Source organism: Nerophis ophidion, linkage group LG06 (genome assembly GCF_033978795.1).
Source record: "Nerophis ophidion isolate RoL-2023_Sa linkage group LG06, RoL_Noph_v1.0, whole genome shotgun sequence".
In the NCBI taxonomy this organism is placed as follows: domain Eukaryota; kingdom Metazoa; phylum Chordata; class Actinopteri; order Syngnathiformes; family Syngnathidae; genus Nerophis; species Nerophis ophidion.
In genome coordinates, this window is record NC_084616.1 from 64,548,081 (window position 1) to 64,571,279 (window position 23,199).

A 23,199-nucleotide genomic window follows, 5' to 3' on the forward strand; every position below is an offset into this window, starting at 1 on the left:
CCTTCTAGAAACAAACTGCAGCTCAGCTCACTCGCAGTCCTGGCTTTAGGTGGAGGCTAGTTAGCTTTTAGCGTAACGTTAGCTCATTTTGCGGTGTGTGCATGTGTGTGTTACAGACAGTGTTGATTGAGGTGTGTTGAAGCAGCAAAAAAGGACTTTATGTTAAATGAATAGTTTCTGTCTCTGATAGTGTACATAATAATGTAAGTGCATCAAAAAGCCTACATGAACTCTATGGTGTTTAGGGATGAATAGTCTCTCCTATTGCTATTGTACTATTTTACAGCTATAGTTACATTAATCATTAGTAATGTAGCAGCCTAGTTTTGAATGGCAGGGTCCCTGCTATCACATGTTGATACAAATATAACATTCACATAATCAAAAATCAACTACAGGCTTCCCCAATGCTGTAATAAATTAAGCATGATGAGTTGACTTGAAACTGTTTAATTTTTCACTTTTTATGTGTAGAAGAAAAGTTGTGTCATTTTATTTTATCAAAGCAACAACTTGAGGCAGTTTAATGTGGATTAACGTGGGCAGAATTATTATAGTGTTCCCAATGTTAAAAGGATCAAGCCGTTGTTTACAAATTTGGTAAATAAATAATCAAAAAATGCATATTTTTTTGTTTCCTTACTGTACCGAAAATGAACCGAACCGTGACCTCTAAACCGAGGTACGAACCGAACCGAAATTTTTGTGTACCGTTACACTCCTAGAGTACAGTGATAAATACTTCCATAAAGTACAGTCAAACTCAGCTTTGCTCCTGCTGCCTTTTTAAAACAGCGTCCATGCATGCTAGCGTATGTTTTAAGCTAGCGTATGTTTAACATGCCTGCGCCAAAAATACGCTGCGACTTATTTGTGCGTTAAATACAGAAATACCAGTAATTGACAAGGTGCCTTTTAACACGGTGCGCCCTATGGTCAAGAAAATATGGTATAGTGGCTTTTATAATGGGAACCAGGTCTCAAAAAGGGATTTGAATCCATGGAATCGGTTCTTTTCTTATCAAAGCATAGGGAGAACCGTTTTCGAACATATTACTGTATCTATAAAGTATTAGCCCACATTTCATGATTTATTTGTACACAGCTAGCTTGAAAGCATATGTTCTGTAGTTGTACTAACAAACCTGGTGTGCTGCATGTATCATGATCAATATTTTCATTGTGACTCACTCGATGGAAAGATGCATGTTTGGTACAGCTGGCCGGGGACGTTATTTCCGGTTTATTTGGTTAACCAGTCTATTTATGTTGAAATAGCTTGGCTCCATGTTCCACATTAGTCGTTTTCCGATTGTATGGTCTTTTTGGAGTTCCTATATTCCCCGGGCCGTTTTTCGTTGTGTTCCGACTACGGCCCTCAGATCCTATAATCATTTTAGCTCCTACTCTGAGGCAAGGTCTAAACTGAGTACCATAGGAACTAAAATACATAGGTGTTTGATGATTGGTTGAACTGATGAGTTATGCCCCTTGCCAGATACCGTATGCCCTGCTCCTCGGCACTACACAAACCCGCCATTTTTAAAAACTCCCACCGAGTTGTTTACGAGATAACAACAGCAACAGGAAAAATGCATAACGTCTAAAAAATTCACACATTGCAATCTGCTCAATACTAACAGTCAAATACCGCCTGGAATGTTTACTTATATCATACATATGCCTATACAATCCACACATACGGTAACTTGTCGCATTTTTTGTCTGCGGCGCGTTGCTATCCTTTCGTCTTCCATGAAACTCAGAAATATCGCCTGTCGCTGGATTCTTCGTGCCCTTACTCCCTCGGTGTGCTCTTCCATTAACGTTATTAGATGCCGAATTTGACCACACATTGTTATTATTCCTTGCAAGCAGATCACCATGAACACAGTAGCCTCTGAGCTTTCCATTCTTGCTTGTGTCGTTTCTCTGTTCACTTTTCGCGGGCGGGTTTTTGGTTGTATTGCAGTGGTGGGTGAGGCGCGAAAGTAATACGTCACGGGTCCCAGGCGGATATACGTCACACATGTTTCTTACCAAGGTCTCCAGCATCCCCAGCCATGTGCGAACGTGAAATAGAAAAGTCCCAATGGGTAAGGGTAGTTCCTATAACTAAATTCGAGTGCGGTGGTTTTTAGAACTGCGTTCCAGGAACTAGTATATGCAAATCCGGCTATTTATAGTCTTGTTACTTTCACCTCAATCTGTCGCCTCCAACATCTCACTCTTTCTTCGTGCTTGCTACGATAACCAACAGTTCATCTTTAGTATGCTCCGCTTCAAAACGATAAGGTTGTGAATCCTAATTTGTCCAAAAATAGACATTTTTGTTGTCTGTTATTGATTCTGCAATGATTAGAAAACACTAGGGGTGTAACGGTACGTGTATTTGTATTGAACTGTTTCGGTACGGGGGTTCCGGTTCGGTGCGGAGGAGTACCGTACGAGTTCCAAACGAACATATGAAGTAGCCGCCTATGCTAAAGTCTTAACAAGCTGCTCCGCTCCGTTCTGCCTCTGTCTCATGCACAGCACCCTGCATTGTCCCCCCAAACAACCATCTGATTGGTTACAACCGTAGTGGTAACAAGCCAATCAGCAGTGCGTATTCAGAGCGCATGTCATCAGCGCTTCAGCGTCGAGCAGATAGGTGTTTAGCAGGGGAGCAACGGACTCTCCCCAAATTATACTAAACACTTCCAAGTCAACTACTACGAACCCGTTGACCTTCTAGAAACAAACTGCAGCTCAGCTCACTCGCAGTCCTGGCTTTAGGTGAAGGCTAGTTAGCTTTTAGCTCATTTTACTGTGTGTGTGTGTGTGTGTGTGTGTGTGTGTGTGTGTGTGTGTGTGTGTGTGTATGTGTGTGTGTGTGTGTGTTATAGACAGTGTTGATTGAGGTGTGTTGAAGCAGAAAAAAAGGACATTATGTTAAATTAAGAGTTTCTGTCTATGATAGTGTATATAATAATGTAAGTGCATCATAAAGCCTACGTCAGGGGTCACCAACCTTTTTGAAACCAAGAGCTACTTCTTGGGTACTGATTAATGCAAAGGGCTACCAGTGTGATACACACTTGAAAAAATTGCCAGAAATAGCCAATTTGCTCAATTTGCTCAATTTACCTTAAATATATATATATATATATATATATATATATATAAAATGGGTATTTCTGTCTGTCATTCCGTCGTACATTTTTTTTTCCTTTTACAGAAGGTTTTTTGTAGAGAATAAATGATTAAAAAAACACTTAATTGAACGGGTTAAAAGAGGAGAAAACAGGAAAAAAATGAAAATTAAATTTTGAAACATAGTTTATCTTCATTTTCGGCTCTTTAAAATTCAAAATTCAACTGAAAAAAAGAAGAGAAAAACTAGCTAATTCGAATCTTTTTGAAAAAATTAAAAAAATAATTTACGGAACATCATTAGTAATTTTTCCTGATTAAGATTAATTTTAGAATTTTGATGACACGTTTTAAATAGGTTAAAATCCAATCTGCATTTCGTTAGAATATATAACAAATTGGACCAAGCTATATTTCTAACAAAGACAAATAATTATTTCTTCTTGATTTTCCAGAACAAAAATTTTAAAAGAAATTCCAAAGACTTTGAAATAAGATTTAAATTTAATTCTAAAGATTTTCTAGATTTGCCAGAATACATATTCTTTAATTTTAATCATAATGAGTTTGAAGAAATATTTCACAAATATTTTTTGTCGAAAAAACGGAAGCTAAAATGAAGAATTAAATTAAAATGTATTTATTATTCTTTACAATAAAAAATAAATAAAATACTTGAACATTGATTTAAATTGTCAGGAAAGAAGAGGAAGGAATGTAAAAGGTAAAAAGGTATATGTGTTTAAAAATCCTAAAATCATTTTTAAGGTTGTTTTTTTTTTTTCTAAAATTGTCTTTCTGAAAGTTATAAGAAGCAAAGTAAAAAAATAAATTAATTTATTTAAAAACGTGAAGACCAAGTCTTTAAAATATTTTCCTGGATTTTCAAATTCTATTTGAGTTTTGTCTCTCTTGGAATTAAAAATGTCGAGCAAAGCGAGAACAGCTTGCTAGTAAATAAATACAATTTAAAAAATAGAGGCAGCTCACTGGTAAGTGCTGCTATTTGAGTGATTTTTAGAAAAGGCCAGCGGGCGACTCATCTGGTCCTTACGGGCTACCTGGTGCCCATGGGCACCGCGTTGGTGACCCCTGGCCTACATGAACTCCATGGTGTTTAGGGATGAATAGCCTCTCATATTGCTATTGTACTATTTTTCAGCTATAGTTACATTATTTATTAGTAATGTAGCAGCCTAGTTTTGAATGGCAGGGTCCCTGCTATCACATGTTGATACACATATAACATTTACATAATAAAAAATCAACTACAGGCTTCCACAATGCTGTAATAAATTAAGCATGATGAGTTGACTTGAAACTGTTTAATGTTGCACTTTTTATATTTAGAAGAAAAGTTGTCATTTTATTTAATCCAAGCAACAACTTGAGGCAGTTTAATGTGGATTAACATGGGCAGAATTATTATAGTGTTCCCAATGTTAAAAGGATCAAGCCATTGTTTACAAATTTGCTAAATAAAACACCAAATGTTGTTTTCTTACTGTACCGGAAATGAACCGAACCGTGACCTCTAAACAGAGGTACGTACCGAACCGAAATTTTTGTGTACCGTTACACCCCTAGAAAACAAACACGCTTATGTTTCCAGAAGAAAGAACCCGATTTTGTTGCCGTAAGTCGGACGTACGCTGCTGTTGAAATGGAAATCTATGGGCTGAAGAAATCCTTGATTGATTGATTGATTGATACTTTTATTAGTAGATTGCACAGTACAGTACATATTCCGTACAATTGACCACTAAATGGTAACACCCGAATAAGTTTTTCAACTTGTTTAAGTCGGGGTCCACGTTAATCAATTAAAGCAATGATTAAAATGATCAAAATACGGTAACTATTGAACATATTACATAATGTTATGAACATGTCTGTTTTTCCATTATATATAGACTTGCAGTGTGTATATAAAATGTTGGTGGAGGGTTTTGAAGGCTGCAACTGTGACTCCAATTAACCGCATCTTTATTATCTTTAAAATTCTAAAAAAAAAAAAAAAAAAGTGTTTTGTCCCTCATAATAAATGATAGGCAAAATTTCCTAAAAAGATCCCTTCTCCTTTAAGTCCTCCAGTCATGTGTCCGTGAGGGATCTTTTTTTCCCCGTACAGGAATTGCATATGTATTGATTTCTACTCTTTGTTAATCATTAGCTGATGAATGTGCAAGTTACGCAGTGTTTTTTCTAAAAGCAATGTAAGCCTAATGGCAGTTTACTGGCAAAAACAAGGCAAAGCAAGTTTATTTATAGAGCACCCTTCGGACACAAGCAAATTCAAACTAAATCACAAATGCACACAATTACAAGTAGACAATTGAAATCATAAAAATAAAACAAAGTCATCATCAAAATAATTGTGGATGAATTCAATTAAAAGCAAAAAGTGTACATACTTTTAGTTGCCATATGTATAGTTAAATAAAAGTGTTTTCAGCTGGATTTGAACATTGCTAAAGTTAAGGCCTGTCTTGCATCTCCTGGAAGACTGTTCCAGATTTTAGAACAGTAAAACGAAAACCTAGCATCACTAGGTTATATTCTGACTGTAGCTCCGAAAATGTGAAATTCCGGCATGGCTTCTCATTGACGGGCCCATTATTGGCTTCTTAAACACCGTGAAAACTATGGAATACGACACACAAAAACTTCAGACATGGTTACAAGGAAAGTGGTTTAGTAAAAGAAAGCTAGCTTGTGGCCACCTGCTACTTTGGAGGTACTTGGCAAATAATCTTTACACTTGTGAGTTCTACATTGCAACTACAACATTGAACAAGAAATAATACATTTAGTGTTACACAAACTGACAAATATCTTTTACACTAAGTAACTCACCGAGCTGCTGCAGACGGCATTACTGACGTCTAGGGCTACAACTAACGATTTATTTGATATTCGATTAATCTGTCGATTATTACTTCTATTAATCGATTAGTAATCGGATAAAAGAGACAAACTACATTTCTATCCTTTCCAATACTTTATTTAAAAAGCAGCATACCACAGTGGATATGTTTCTTTTACTTTTTATTCATAGCTGTATGAGGAGTGTCTGGTTGTATCTGCTGCTTTAATGTCTTTAATGTCTGTCCTTTGTGTTCTTTGATGTTTGATGTTTCCCTCTTACATGTGTTCTATGGCTATGAGTTGTTGTTTTTTTCCCTTGGCCTCAGTCTGCACCCCCTCTTCAGGGCCCAGGCTAAGACTGATTTTTTTATTTTATTTTAAACTTCTATTTTTTTCTCCCATTCCCCCCCCCCTTGTTTACCTGTATCTCATCTTTTTTGTAAGGGGCGCTGGAAGCCGGCAGACCCGTCAGCGATCCTGTTCTGTCTCCCTGTAATGTTAGTCTAATCTTGAATGGGATTGTGCTGAAAATTTCAATTTTCCTGAAGGAACTCTCCTGACGGAATAAATGAAGTACTATCTAATCTAATCTAATCTAATCTAATACTGGCACCATGTCCTTTCGACTTGCCAAATAAAACAAGGCAAGTGTTACAAAAATGTTTTGTTTTTGGGTTTTTTATAAAGTGCACCATTGTCATGCACAATAGCAATAATTTTGCTTAGGGGAATATGTTTGCTCACTCATCCCGGTTGACGATGTTGGCCTATCGCTTTAAAATATCCAAGCCTCCTTGATCCATCTCTTCTATCTCTTTCTTTCTCATCAAATGACTTCACTTCTCGGTGCATCGCCGTAACTTGCACCGCTGTCACATCCGTTGTGTCGGCTGCATCTTCTGTGGTTAAAAGTTGTGTTACGGCTTTATTATTGTGCTGTTGCGTTTGTATTTGTCGTGGCTCTTGCGATTGGGCTGTAGCTAAAAGTTATGATGTTATAATGCCAGCAGTGGAGAAGGAGAGACACAGTCGGAGATACACTCCTATACACTTTATCAACAAGCGGTAACAAACTCAAAGTCAAAACTTACGTATACAAGAGCTGCTGTTTGCCACAACTCCAATGTTTTTATAGACTTAACGTTTAACATTGTTATTATTAAAAGTACTAAATGGATCTCCGCTAACTTTTTGCAACTCAACGCCAAAAAAACGGAAATGCTGATTATCGGTCCTGCTAGACACCGACCTCTATTTAATGATACAACTCTAACATTTGACAACCAAACAATTAAACAAGGCGACACAGTAAAGAATCTGGGTGTTATCTTTGACCCAACTCTCTCGTTTGAGTCACACATTAAAAGCGTTACTAAAACGGCCTTCTTTCATCTCCGTAATATCGCTAATATTCGCTCCATTCTGTCCACTAAAGACGCTGAGATCATTATCCTTATTATCATTATTGTTACGTCTCGTCTCGATTACTGTAACGTATTATTTTCGGGTCTCCCCATGTCTAGCATTAAAAGATTACAGTTGGTACAAAATGCGGCTGATAGACTTTTGACAAGAACAAGAAAGTTTGATCACATTACGCCTGCACTGGCTTCCTGTGCACTTAAGATGTGACTTTAAGGTTTCACTACTTACGTATAAAATACTACACGGTCTAGCTCCATCCGGCAAGAAATCTGCGTTCAAAGGACTCCGGCTTATTAGTGATTCCCAAAGCCCAAAAAAAGTCTGTGGGCTATAGAGCGTTTTCATTTCGGGCTCCAGTACTCTGGAAGGCCCTCCCGGTAAAAGTTCGAGATGCCACCTCAGTAGAAGCATTTAAGTCTCACCTTAAAACTCATTTGTATACTCTAGCCTTTAAATAGACTCCCTTTTTAGACCAGTTGATCTGCCGTTTCTTTTCTTTTTCTCCTATGTCCCACTCTCCCTTGTGGAGGGGGTCCGGTCCGATCCGGGTGCCATGTACTGCTCGCCTGTGTATCGGCTGGGGACATCTCTGCGCTGCTGATCCGCCTCCACTTGGGATGTTTTCCTGCTGGCTCCGCTGTGAACGGGACTCTCGCTGCTGTGGTGGATCCGCTTTGGACTGGACTCTTGCGACTGTGTTGGATCCATTATGGATTGAACTTTCACAGTATCATGTTAGACCCGCTCGACATCCATTGCTTTCCTCCTCTCCAAGGTTCTCATAATCATCATTGTCACCGACGTGCCACTGGGTGTGAATTTTTCCTTGCCCTTATGTGGGCCTACCGAGGATGTCGTAGTGGTTTGTGCAGCCCTTTGAGACACTAGTGATTTAGGGCTATATAAGTAAACATTGATTGATTGATTGATTGATATAAAGTTTATCATTCTTAAATCTAATGATTTTCTTTTGTAGTACGGATAAAATTGATTGATTACATTTTAAAATGATCTTGGATGGATAGCTATCTCTTGGAAGGCAAACTTCCAGAGCACAGTTTGGTATTTTTTTAATTTAAGAATATAAATTGATCTATCGATGTATCGAGCTATTGTTGCATCCATAGTTAAAACATTGTATTTTCCTGATTCAACACATAGACATAAGGTGACAAATTCTCACTCTTCTGTGCACTTCAAAATTAACACCCGCTCAATGGAGCTCTCCATTGGCTGTACCCAACACGGATAAACGAGACTGCTGTGCCAGAAAAACTTCTTGCGTAAATACCTAGCCAATCAAATCATGCATGCGAGTGGCTGTGGTGACCCCTGAAGGATAACTCAACTACATGGGTGAGCTTTTAAGTTGTTAACCTACTGACCTACCTAATGACCTACTCAGTGGCCGAGTGGTTAGAGTGCCTGCCCTGACATCGGTAGGTTGTGAGTTCAAACCCCGGCCGAGTCATACCAAAGACTATAAAAATGGGACCCATTAACTCCCTGCTTGGCACTCAGCATCAAGGGTTGGAATTGGGGGTAAAATCACCAAAAATGATTCCAGGGCGCGGCACCGCTGCTGCCCTCTGCTGCCCTCACCTCCCAGGGGGTGATCAAGGGGATGGGTCAAATGCAGAGGGCACATTTCACCACACCTAGTGTGTGTGTGACAATCATTGGTACTTTAACTTTAATACTTTGTATTTTCTAATTTAAGTTACAATGACGATAACTGTTGGACTGAATAACAATTACCAGCGCTTTGTGTAATTCAGGCATTTACGATCAATACAAGAAAAGGAAAACGCAAAAAATGATTTTTACCAAGACTGCAGGCCAAGTTAAGACCAGATGGTCTCATTCAAGAGAAAAAGAGTGTGTATGAAAACAGAATATGTTATCCAGGAGGTTGAAACACTCACACCCCACTAACAGCAAAAAATGCAAAGTCAGAGATTTCAAAAACCAGTCACCAAAATTGTATAGAAAAAAAGCATTTCATTAACTGCACAGTCGTAATTCAATGTCAAACATTGACACGTGTATAGCTCTCAGGTACACAATGCCATAAATCACAGTGTGGTTACATCAATATCAAAGTCAAGATATGTCAATTGCTCAATTTGAGGGAGGGTGGTCTAAAAAATAAATGGTGGAACGGTACTAAGCAAGAGTAATCGGGGGAAAAGTAGTAGTTATGCTACGAGGGGGTTGTGTTTCTTTCTTTTCTTTCTTTTCTTAGTTTATTTCGAACATGACATACATACAACAATATACATCAGGTAATTTCATCATTTCGCAATACAATACATCATGTCCGAAAAGGAGTAGGAAGAAGCACAGCTTATTTAATCCTACCCCTTTTCCACTTCAGAGCGCCCACAAATATATACATTCATTCACTGACCTTCTCTACAGCAAAATATCAAATAGCAAAATGACATCTGTGAGTGAGTAACACAGCAGTTTTCTAACATGTACTCAATTATTTCAGTCATTAACATACTAAGATGAAGAATATCTTATTTTCAATAAGTTTGAAAGTGTTTCTCATAATACTTCTTCTTTGTACTTTTTAAGCACTATTAATTTAAACATCCTCTTAAACTGGGTCATATCAGTACAATGTTTAACTTCTTTACTTAATCCATTCCATAATTTAATTCCACATACTGATATGCTAAAAGTTTTAAGTGTTGTACGGGCATACAAATGTTTTAAGTTAGATTTTCCTCTAAGGTTATATTTCTCCTCTTTAGTTGCGAAGAATTGTTGTACATTCTTTGGTAGCAGGTTATAATTTACTTTGTACATCAATTTAGCTGTTTGCAATTTTAACAAGTCATCGAGCTTTAATATTTTTGACTCAATAAATAAAGGGTTTGTATGTTCTCTATATCCAACATTATGTATTATTCTAATCGATCTTTTTTGTAACACAGTTAACGAATGTAGCGCACATTTGTAGTTGTTTCCCCATATTTCTGCACAATAACTCAGATATGGTAACACTAGCGAGCAGTAGAGAATATAAAGTGATTTTTGGCCCAGGACGTATTTTGCTTTATTCATTATTAAAATATTTTTTGCCACCTTATGTTGTATGTTTTGTATATGAGATTTCCAGTTTATTTGATCATCTATTAATACTCCCAAAAATCTGGTTTCTTTTATTCTTTCGATATCTATTCCATCAATTTGTATTTGTGTCTGATGCTCTTTTCTACTGTTACCAAATAGCATTATTTTAGTTTTACTGAGATTCAAGGATAGCCTGTTTTTATCAAACCATTTTTTTAATTTATTCATTTCTTCTGTTATTATTTGTATTATCTTCTGTGTGTTCTCTCCTGAACAGAACGAAGTTGTGTCGTCTGCAAATAAAACTAACCTCAAATCTTTTGTAACTTTGCAAATATCGTTTGTCTAAAGATTGAACAATCTTGGTCCCAGTATTGATTCCTGGGGTACACCACAAGATATATCCAATCGTGTTGAACTATTTTCCCCCATCTTCACATATTGCTTCCTGTTGGTTAAATAACTTCTTATCCAGCTCAAGACCAAACCTCCGATACCATAACGTTCAATTTTTTTAATTAAAATATCGTGATTAATTGTGTCAAATGCTTTTTTTAAATCCATGAATACTGCGGCTGCACATTCCTTACCGTCTATTGCATTGGTAATTTCCTCTGTTATTTTGATTAATGCTATTGAAGTTGAGATATTTATTCTAAATCCAAATTGGTTCTCCACGACCGTCCCACTTTTGTTAATAAATGTATCTAATCTACTATTGAATAGTTTTTCTATGATTTTGGAGAATTGTGGAAGTAATGAAACTGGTCTATAGTTAGTGAACTTGTGTGAGTCTCCCTTCTTATGAATTGGTACAACTTTAGCAATTTTCATTTTGTCAGGGAATTTGCCGGTTAAAAATGATACGTTACTAATATATGTAAGAGGTTCTGAAATGTCTTGTATAACGTTTTTTATTGTTACCATATCTATTCCATGACAGTCAGTTGAGGTCTTAGATTTACAATTATTTACAATTTTGATTACTTCTTCTTTTGTCACCTTCTTTAAAAACATGGAATTGGGATTTCTGTCTATGAGCTCACTCAAGTCCTCAACTGACCCATCATCTGCTTTTGGAATTCTTTGTTCCAGAAGCAGATGATGGGTCAGGTGAAATGATTACTTACTCCGATAATGTGGGGAAACCACTGCTCCTTCCTTCTCAGTACGCTACATGCAGGTTAAACCGTGCCCCTTCCCCATTTACATCATCTAAAACAGACATCCTAGAACCCCCCCACCCCATCCCGACAACAAACATTGCTTATGCATGGCTTGTTCAATAAAATCACACAGAGAGACATTCAAGTCCAACCAACATTCAATCCTACATATGGCAGCATGCTGCTGCAGAAATGAGTCATACACCACTGCTCCTCTGTGGACACCCCACCCCGGCACAGCCAAGAAAGTATCTGCTCTGTTTAGGGAACTAGACTCCCTCTGCATTAAACACGTTTTGTCGGATCACCTATTATTGGCACCGCCTGTTGTGTGCGGGAATGAAGGTAATGACCGAGAGGTGCTCGTTTGAGCAATGAACCCACACATCCCAATGCCCCAAGCCTTCCTTCAAAAGGAGAACCATGAATATTTTACGCCATTGCAATATTTTCAGGGGATCTGGAGGTTGTCATCAAGCCCCCCGATCAGGATAACTAATGTTTCCTCCTGAAAAAGGTGTCTGCTCAGCCTTTTTTATCTCGCTTTTCTTGCAGCTGCCCCCCTTCCTTGTGCTAATGCTCCTTGCCACAGAACATTGCGTGTTTACATAAGGTACAGTACAGTGGGATGTGTCACATACATACACAGCAACAAAGCCAATAATTATCTGCACAAAAATAAATTTAAAAAATCATAAAAGTAACAGTGTGGTTTTCGTCCTGGTTGTGGAACTGTGGACCAGCTCTATACTCTCGGCAGGGTTCTTGAAGGTGCATGGGAGTTTGCCCAACCAGTCTACATGTGCTTTGTGGACTTGGAGAAGGCATACGACCGTGTCGTTCGGGAAGTCCTGTGGGCAGTGCTCAGAGAGTATGGGGTACCGGACTGTCTTATTGTGGCAGTCCGTTCCCTGTATGATCAGTGTCAGAGCTTGCCCGCATTGCTGGCAGTAAGTCGGACACGTTTCCAGTGAGGGTTGGACTCTGCCAAGGCAGCCCTTTATCACCGATTCTGTTCATAACTTTTATGGACAGAATTTTTAGGCACAGTCAAGGCGTTGAGGGGTTCTGGTTTGGTAGCCGCGGGATTAGGTCTCTGCTTTTTGCAAATGTTGTGGTCCTAATGGCTTCATCTGGCCGGGGTCTTCAGCTCTCACTGGATCGGTTCGCAGCCGAGTGTGAAGCGACCGGAATGAGAATCAGCACCTCCAAGTCCGAGTCCATGGTTCTCGCCCGGAAAAGGGTGGAGTGCCACCTTCGGGTTGGGGAGGAGACCCTGCCCCAAGTGGAGGAGTTCAAGTACCTAGGAGTCTTGTTCACGAGTGGGGGAAGAGTGGATCATGAGATCGACAGGCGGCTCGGTGCGGCGTCTTCAGTAATGCGGACGTTGTATCGATCCGTTGTGGTGAAGAAGGAGCTGAGCCGGAAGGCAAAGCTCTCAATTTAGCGGTCGATCTACGTTCCCATCCTCACCTATGGTCTTGAGCTTTGGGTCATGACCGAAAGGATAAGATCACGGGTACAAGCGGCCGAAATGAGTTTCCTCCACCGGGTGGCGGGGCTCTCCCTTAGAGATAGGGTGAGAAGCTCTGCCATCCGTGAGGAACTCAAAGTAAAGCCACTGCTCCTCCTCCACATCGAGAGGAGCCAGATGAGGTGGCTCGGGCATCTGGTCAGGATGCCACCCGAACGCTTCCCTAGGGATGTGTTTACGGCACGTCCAACCGGTACAAGGCCACGTGGAAGACCCCGGACACGTTGGGAAGACTATGTCTCCCGGCTGGCCTGGGAACGCCTCAGGATCCCCCGGGAAGAGCTAGGCGAAGTGGCTGGGGAGAGGGAAGTCTGGGCTTCCCTGCTTAGGCTGCTGCCCCCGCGACCCGACCTCGGATAAGCGGAAGATGATGGATGGATGGATGGATAAAAGTAATGCAATCACATTACAAAATGTGTAAAGTAGTCAAATTGAATAATACACACATGGTATTTAGTACATTTGCAATGTACATCGACAATTTTGTGTAGTGTTAGCTACTGAGTCCCCCAGAAGATGATAAAAATGTAACCCTGCAAATAGCCCTACACCAAACCAGCACGAAACAAATAAAATATTTTCGACAGGACATTTTTAAAACAGCAGAGATGCTTTGAAACAGTCTGAGCACTTAACCAAACCTCAAGCTGTCTCTCTTACCTGTGCTTGACCCAAAAACGTTAATTACAAAATGAGCCTCTGTTGGGATTTAAGCATGTTGTTGCCCTCTATTGAGCAAATGGACAAACTGCAACTATAGGGACACCAACGTGGATGAAAATGCAAAAACTGTAGTGCAAAGGTCAATGTTTAAGACAAAAACAACAACACTGAGTACAGAATGGGTCTCCGAATATTTGTAAGATGCTTAAATCAGATCAACACAAAACAACACACAGGAAGTAGTGTAGAAAAATGTGTACCTGACGCTTGATAAAACTTGACGTTGTGTCTGAGGAGGTGCTGCCATCGGAGCGTTTGAAGCGGCTCTTACGTTTAGGCAACTTCCTGGGCAGCTATGTTAAAAAGACAAAAAAAATCAACACGTGAAAACACAGATCACTTTTCCAATATCAGACATGTATTGATTGCGTATTGTGACCCTCAGGCAGGTATACTATCTTTCAACAACACGATACTACTATTGTACCTAGGCCACCTACTCAGTGGCCTAATGGTTAGTGTTTGCCCTGAGATCGGTAGGTTGTGAGTTCAAACCCAGGCAGAGTCATACCAAAGACTATAAAACAATGGGACCCATTGCCTCCCTGCATGGATCTGAGCATCAAGGGTTGGAATTGGGGGTTATATCACCATAAATGATTCCTGGCCGCGGCACCGCTGCTGCCCTCTGCTCCCCTCACCTCTCAGGTGGTGATCAAGGGGATGGGTCAAATGCAGAGGACAAATTTCACCACACCAAGTGTGTGTGACAATCATTGATACTTTAATTTTAATTTAAAATTCGTAGTCTGCACTATAGTTTATGACTTAAGTACTCAGGTTATAGAGAAAAATAATTGCCTCACAGGTTCTTCATTAAACACCTGATATGTCATGAAGAAAGAATAAGTGTACATTTTACTGTTTAAAATCATGTTGATGGTTCACTGGTGTGTAATGAGAAAAATAAAGTCTCTATCGGTGTTATAGCCAGGTAACCTTATCTACTTGTGTGGTCTATATTACTGGTGGACCAGTCAGGACACCTCTTTTGTTGTGTAAATGCTAAGGTTACCATGAGAACTGCAGTATGTCATGTCTTTGTCACTTCAACTTCAGCTTAATGATCGTGATGTTCTACCTGTTTGCTTCTACGCCAGGTAAGGAATTGGAACTACCGTATTTTTTGAAGTATAAGTCGCTCCGGAGTAAAAGTCGCACCAGCCAAAAATGCATAATAAAGAAGGAAAAAAATCATATATAAATCGCACTGGAGTATAAGTCGCATCTGCCGAAAAGGCATAATAAAGAAGGAAAAAAACATATATAAGTCGCATTTTTGGGGGAAATTTTTTTGATTAAACCCAACTCCAAGAATATACATTTGAAAGGCAATTTAAAATAAATAAAGAATAGTGAACAACAGGCTGAATAAGTGTACATTATATGAGGCATAAATAACCAACTGAGAAGGTGCCTGGTATGTTAAAGTAACATATGGTAAGAGTCATTCAAATAACTATAACATATAGAACATGCTATACGTTTACCAAACAATCTGTCACTCCTAATTGCTAAATCCCATGAAATCTTATACGTCTAGTCTCTTACGTGAATGAGCTAAATAATATTATTTCATATTTTACGGTAATGTGGTAATAATTTCACACATAGGTCGCTCCTGAGTATAAGTCGCACCCCCGGCCAAACTATGAAAATAACTGCGACTTATACTCCGAAAAATGCGGTATTTACTTCAGGGGTGTCAATGAATACTGACTTATGCTTTAAACGGTACCGTTTATGCAAAACCAAATTTTCTTACCTGATAGTACCTGCTTTTGTGTATTTGGGATCCCCGTAAGTCACATAAATTTGAAATCAAACAGTGGCGGCATTGCAGAGATATTTTAAAAGAAAATAGTCTTACCTTACTTCATACTTGCTCAAACGAATTTGCTCTGACTTAAGACGTTTTCTGTCCTGTGATGTCTGTGAACATCGCCATTTATTGTAGAAATTAGGGTTGTCCTGATACCCATATTTTGGTACCGGTACCAGTGGCCCCATTTAAAAAAGGGGCCACAAACAAATGTCATTATTAGCTTTATTTTAACAAAAACTCTTACAATACCATCCATCCATTTCTACCGCGTATTCCCTTTGGAGTCGCGAGGGGCGCTGGTACTTATCTCAGCTACAATTGGGCGGAAAACGGTGTACACCCTGGACAAGTCGCTACTCATCGCAGACTCTTACAATACTTAAAACATATTTTTTTATTGCACTCAAAGAACCATTTTAGAAGATTAAAATAACAATTAAAAGTCATTAAACACACTGGGATTTTCTTATAGTGAAGTGAAGTGAATTATACCTATATAGCGCTTTTCTCTAGTGACTCGAAGCGCTTTACATAGTGAAACCCAATATCGAAGTTACATTTAAACCAGTGTGGGTAGCATTGGGAGCCGGTAGGTAAAATTTCTTGCCCAAGGACACAACGGCAGTGACTAGGATGGCGTGAGCCGGATTCGGACCTGGAACCCTAAAGTTGCTGGCACGGCCACTCTACCAACTGAGCTATGCTGCTATTGCACTCATATAAAATTGTAAATTGTTATTTATTACGTATAGCCTGCCATAATCTAGGCTAGAATACAATTCAAAGCTTTATCGACATTGTACTAAATGCTTCATGGTTTATTCTTAGTCTGTGCTTTAAGAAAAATAAAATCATTATTAAATACTAAAAACAATGCAGTTAAACGCACACAGCTAAGACATGTAGCAGGCAAAACACAAATTGTTCAATATAAAACACAAATTGTAGGAATTTGTGACAAAATCCAGTCATTTCACTTGCATTAGTCTGCGCTAGGGCTTCACGGTGGCAGAGGGGTTAGTGCGTCTGCCTCACAATACGAAGGTCCTGCAGTCCTGGGTTCAAATCCAGGCTCGGGATCTTTCTGTGTGGAGTTTGCATGTTCTCCCCGTGAATGCGTGGGTTCCCTCCGGGTACTCCGGCTTCCTCCCACCTCCAAAGACATGCACCTGGGGATAGGTTGATTGGCAACACTAAAATTGGCCCTAGTGTGTGAATGTGAGTGTGAATGTTGTCTGTCTATCTGTGTTGGCCCTGCGATGAGGTGGCGACTTGTCCAGGGTGTACCCCGCCTTCTGCCCGATTGTAGCTGAGATAGGCGCCAGCGCCCCCCGCGACCCCACAAGGGAATAAGCGGTAGAAAATGGATGGATGGATGGATAGTCTGCGCTACCTCGGTGGTTTTGACTGCGCTAATAATTGGCCACAAGCCAAGCAGCTGTGTGCCTGTCTTTGTATTTGTGTGTGCACAACAGGGGAGCTGGTTAATGTTTAAATCAGGGGTGCCCACACTTTTTTTGCAGGCGAGCTACTTTTCAATTGACCAACTCGAGGGGATTTACCTCATTTATATTTATTTTTTATGAAAGAGACATTTTTGTAAACAAGTTAAATGTGTTTAATGATAATACAAGCATGTGTAACACATATAGATGTCTTTCTTTCACGAAGACAAGAATATAAGTTGGTGTATTACCTGATTCTGATGACTTGCATTGATTGGAATCAGACAGTAATGATGATAACGCCCACATTTTCAAATGGAGGAGAAAAAAGTTGTCCTTTCTGTACAATACCACATGAAAGTGGTTGGTTTTTGGCATCTAATTCATCCAGCTTCCATACACTTTACAAGAAAAACATTGGCGGAAAATTCCGTAGCTTGCTTGATTGACATTCACGGCACCCGAGGGTCTTGTGAGATGACGCTGGCTGCTGCAAGTTCATTATTATGAAAAAATGACAGAGAGGAAGGCGAGAAACACTTTTTATTTCAACAGACTTTAGCGCCGTCCCTTCCGTCAAAACTCTAAAGGCCGACTGCACATTTCCTATCTTCACAATAAAAGCCCTGCTTCATGCTGCCTGCGCTAACAAAATAAGGGTCTCGGAAAGCTGGCGTGCACAAGTAATGTGCACGCCAGCTTTCTGAGGGATCGCTTGTGCACGCCAGTTTTCCGAGACTCTGTTTTTAGTTAGCGCAGGCAGCATGAAGCAGGGCTTTTATTGTAAAGATAGGAAATGTGCAGTCGGCCTTTAGAGTTTTGACGGAAGGTACGGCGCGAGAGTCTGTTGAAATAAAAAGTGTTTCTCGCCTTCCTCTCGGTCAATTTTAATAATAATGATCTTGCAGCAGCCAGCGTCATCTCACAAGACCCTCCGGTACCGTGAATGTCATTTAAGTGACGTCTTGGTGAAGATTGATGATTACTAATTTTTAGGTCTATTTTTTTAAAAGCCTGGCTGGAGATCGACTGACACACCCCCGGCGGTCGACTGGTAGCTCGTGATCGACGTAATGGGCACCCCTGGTTTAAATGATGTTTAAACTCCTTGCACAGATGTGGAGGATTGTTATTCATGGACTGTGAGGGGTCCGGTCTCCTGGCCGTAGAGTTTGGTTGCCTCCTGCATAGACTTGGGGGGATATTAGGGGAATGTGTCCGGGCCCTCTGCTCCTCCTACTTGCAGCGCACACGCACACGGGATTGTCTACGGGGGAGGCATGGCGGGGGGGATGAGGATGCTTCTATGGGGCTCCAGTCCCCCTTCACTTGTCCCCTGCCCGATCATCCTTCAATTTTACATGTATTTTAGACACTTAGGGTTTGGTGGGCTCGGTATGGTAGGGACCCACCATAGCCTTAATGTCCCCAAATTTTAATCCCATTATTAGTCCCCACAAGCATGTGGCCGGGGACCTGTGGGAGTGGTCAACTGGTTCTCAGTGGACAGTGGGTTTCAGGGCTGCCCCACAGGCATCCGTCCATCCCTGGGCACGTCTGTCTATGGCTTGCCGCTGGTACTGTTGCTGGCCGGCCTGACTGTTTGGGAATGGTGGTAATCATGCTTCATCAAACATATATCAACGTTGTTCCTCTATGGCAGGGGTCTGCAACCCAAAATGTTCAAAGAGCCATATTAAACCAAAAATTAAAAAAAACAAATCTGCCAGCATCCATAAAAAATAAAAGGCCTTATACAAGTCTTATAATGAAAGAAACATACAAATCCGGTTTCCATATGAGTTGAGGAATTGTGTTGGATGTAAATATAAACGGAATACAATGATTTGCAAATCATTTTCAACCCATAATTAATTTGAATATGCTACAAAAACAACATATTTGATGTTAAAACTGATAAACATTTTTTTTGCAAATAATCATTAACTTCAGAATTTGATGCCAGCATCATGTGACAAAGAAGTTGGGAAAGGTGGCAATAAATACTGATAAAGTTGAAGAATGTTCATCAAACACTTGCTTGGAACATCCCACAGGTGTGCAGGCTAATTGGGAACAGGTGGGTGCCATGTTTGGGTATAAAGGCAGCTTACATGAAATGCTAAGTAATTTACAAACAAGGATGGGGCGAGGGTCACCAATTTGGAAGGAAATTGTCGAACAGTTTTAGAACAACATTTCTCAACGAGCTATTGCAAGGAATTTAGGGATTTTACTATCCACGGGCTGTGAAATCATCAAAAGGTTCAGAGAATCTGGAGAAATCACTGCACGTAAGTGATGATATTACGGACCTTTGATCCATCAGGCGGTACTGTGTCAAAACCCGACATCAGTGAGTAAAGGATATCACTACATGGGCTCAAGAACACTTCATAAAACCACTGTCAGTAACTACAGTTGGTCGCTACATCTGTAAGTGCAAGTTAAATTTCTACTATGCAAAGCGAAAGCCATTTATCAACAACACCCAGGAACGCGGCCGGCTTCGCTGGGCCCGAGCTCATCTAAGATGGACTGATGCAAATTGGAAAAGTGTTCTGTGGTCTTACGAGTCCAAATTTCAAATTATATTTGGAAACTGTGTACGTGGTGTCCTCCGGAACAAAGAGGAAAATAACCATCCGGGTTGTTATAGGCGCAAAGTTGTGTGGGTTCCCTCCGGGTACTCCGGCTTCCTCCCACCACCAAAGACATGCACCTGGGGATAGGTTGATTGGCAACACTAAATTGGCCCTAGTGTGTGAATGTGAGTGTGAATGTTGTCTGTCTATCTGTGTTGGCCCTGTGATGAGGTGGCGACTTGTCCAGGGTGTACCCTGCCTTCCGCCCGATTGTAGCTGAGATAGGCGCCAGCGCCCCCCGCGACCCCGAAAGGGAATAAGCGGTAGAAAATGGATGGAAAAATTGATATTTCACTAGGCCTTTAACCCCAAATTCCAACCCTTGATTATGAGCGCCAAGCAGGGAGGTAATGGGTCCCATTTTTATAGTCTTTGGTATGACTCGGCCGGGGTTTGAACTCACAACCTACCGGTCAGGCCGGACACTCTAACAACTAGGCCACTGAGTAGGTCTACTTCAATAACTGCTTCTTTACTATCACTTTTCGTATCTGGACGTGCCAGCAAACTGAGGGTTACTGGTTTAATCCCCACCTTCAACCATCCTAGTCACGTCCGTTGTGTCCTTGAGCAAGACACTTCACCCTTGCTCCTGATGGGTGCTAGTTAGCGCCTTGCATGGCAGCTCCCGCCATCAGTGTGTGAATGTGTGTGTGAATGGGTGAATGTGGAAGTAGTGTCAAAGCGCTTTGAGTGCCTTAAAAAAGGTGGAAAAGCGCTATACAAGTACAACCCATTTACCATTCTGTCTTGTCCCTGCAATTTCCCCCTCTGTCTTCCTTTTTCTTCTTCTTTCTATGCCCTCCTGCTCGGTGCGGCTGCGCCAAACATTAAATAAATCAATTTTAATTATTCAAATACAAATAAGGCAACAAGAGAAGTATCCCACACTTCTCTTTTGTAAAGTAAATCCATCCATCCATTTCCTACCGCTTGTCCCTCTTGGAGTCACGGGGGGTCGCTAGAGCCTATCTCAGCTGCAGTCGGGCGGAAGGCGGTGTACACCCTGGACAAGTCACCACCTCATTGCAGTTGTAAAGTAAATGTGTACAGCAAATATGGGCATCTGCATCCATAATATGATTTGCCCGAGTGGCTGGACAGGACAAAAAAAAAAAGAGCCTCGGCTCTGTACGTCACCGCCACAAGGCAGCATGTGGAGGGAGAATAAAGTACCGGCAATTTTCAAAGGCAGTATAGTATCGTTGTGATTTCAATAGTAGAAATTTACCCGAGGTGCTATGCCCGAATCCGCCATTTTTAATTGATGTACCAGTCAGAGGTGGGTAGTAACGCGCTACATTTACTCCGTTACATCTACTTGAGTAACTTTTGGGATAAATTGTACTTCTAAGACTAGTTTTAATGCAACATACTTTTACTTTTACTTGAGTATTTTTATAGAGAAGAAACACTACTTTTACTCCGCTCTATTTATGTACATTCAGCTCGCTACTCGCTACTGATTTTTATGGATTTGTTAATTCACGCTTTGATTTTTTGGTTTGTCAGGCAGACCTTCTAAGTAAGATCTATCACATGCCTGCGTTTCACCAATCAAATGCAGTCACAAGTGACGTTTGACTCAGTTTCACCAATCAAATGCAGTCACTGGTGACATTTGACTCCGTTTCACCAATCAAACAGAACCAGGCAGTCACATGATTAACTGCGCATTTTTCTTTATTTTTTATAAACCTTTATTTATAAATTTCAACATTTACAAACAGTTGAAAATAATAATCAAATTGAGTACAAAAACAGTACAAAACAGTATAAAAAACGTACAAAACAGCACCAGGGGGGTTGTAAATTCAAAGTAACTAAAATAGAATGCAAAAAATGTATATATATATATATAAAATAGATAGATAGATAGATAGTACTTTATTGATTCCTTCAGGAGAGTTCCTTCAGCGAAATTAAAATTGCAGCAGCAGTGTACAGAGTTGAGATCAATTTAAATAAAAGTAAAAAGTAAATAATGGGGATAATAAACAAAGTGCAAAGCGATAGGCTCACTCAATCTCAGTAAATAACTTAAATTTGGAACACAGCATCATCGTTTTCACAGCTTTTTGGTTGTTAGCGGTAGAGTGTTTTAATGTAGAGTTCTAAATATTTTTAAAGCCACAAAAAACAGGTGGGGTATTGAGAAACTTACATTTATGAATATAAAACTTAGCCAATAGTATAATACGGTTGCAAAGGTAAAATTCATTTTCAAATTTTTTTTCAATGCAGTGTAAAACCAAATATATATTATTTAATGTATATTATTGTTTTAGTTGCTTAAGAGATATTCCTGGCTCTGAATTGGTTCATTGCTATTTTTATGTTTTTGTGCATTACTTGTTGCCGTCATCATTAAACGAACAGGTTACTCATCAGTTACTCAGTACTTGAGTAGTTTTTTCACAACATACTTTTTACTTTTACTCAAGTAAATATTTGGGTGACTACTCCTTACTTTTACTTGAGTAATACATCTCTGAAATAACAGTACTCTTACTTAAGTACAATTTCTAGCTACTCTACCCGCCTCTGGTACCAGTGTTTGTAGTCTGCATGTTTGACCCGGAGGGAAAAAAAAAATGTTATTGGTTGTATTTACCAATACAGGTCACTACACACACCTCCAGTCTCGTCTAAAGAACTAAATAGTGCCTGGCTAACTTTTTCGTTATGCGGCAATGTGACTTCAACTGGGAAGAAGTATCTCTTCGGTGCGCAAAACACTTTGAAGAGTCCTGCTGTGCAAACCTGCGGCAATATAAAGATGTATTATTTTTAAAGCTACTTTTAAGGGCGCAGTCGGTAACTACTATTTATGGCAATGGAGGAGACCCTGAAACTGTAAGTAATATCAGTAGATTGTCAATTTCATTGATAGGCGAGCAATGTTAGTTCAGTTTGGAGTGTAGTTTATAGCTTAGCCTTCTAATGTAGGACAACAGCTTCACCAATTTACGGGAATGTAATGAATGATTTTCGGAAAAATACTTATAAGGATAAGATTAATGAGGCAACACACATAATACAAACCAATCTTAATACAGCCGTTCTTTTAAAGTTTCTTCTCTGGTTCGTTTTTGCTTCGAGTCTGACTCTGCAGTGTTTCCCACAGGTCAGGCATCTATTTGTGGTGGTGTGGTTGGGCGGCGGGGGGGTGGGAAATGGTGGATGGGCGGCGGCGGCGATGACCAAGAAGAACACGTAGTTGGAATATAATTACAACACTTTATGTACATATTTATATACTATTTACATATTTACATAATATGGAACTACAAGCTCCATTCATAGTCCCATTGCTTTTATGAGCGGTCGAGCGAGTCAAAAGCCGAAA

At 40.0% G+C, this 23,199-nt stretch overlaps 1 protein-coding gene across 2 annotated transcripts in view; it reads right to left on the bottom strand.

Moving 5' to 3' along the window:
• Window positions 1-23,199, bottom strand: part of cacnb3a (calcium channel, voltage-dependent, beta 3a) — a 70,531-nt gene that overhangs the window by 41,359 nt on the left and 5,973 nt on the right. For both annotated transcript variants that reach the window (XM_061904587.1, XM_061904588.1), the window contains exon 2: window positions 14,136-14,228. In XM_061904587.1, coding sequence (XP_061760571.1) covers window positions 14,136-14,228 — 93 coding nt within the window. The remainder of the gene's footprint in view (window positions 1-14,135; window positions 14,229-23,199) is intronic.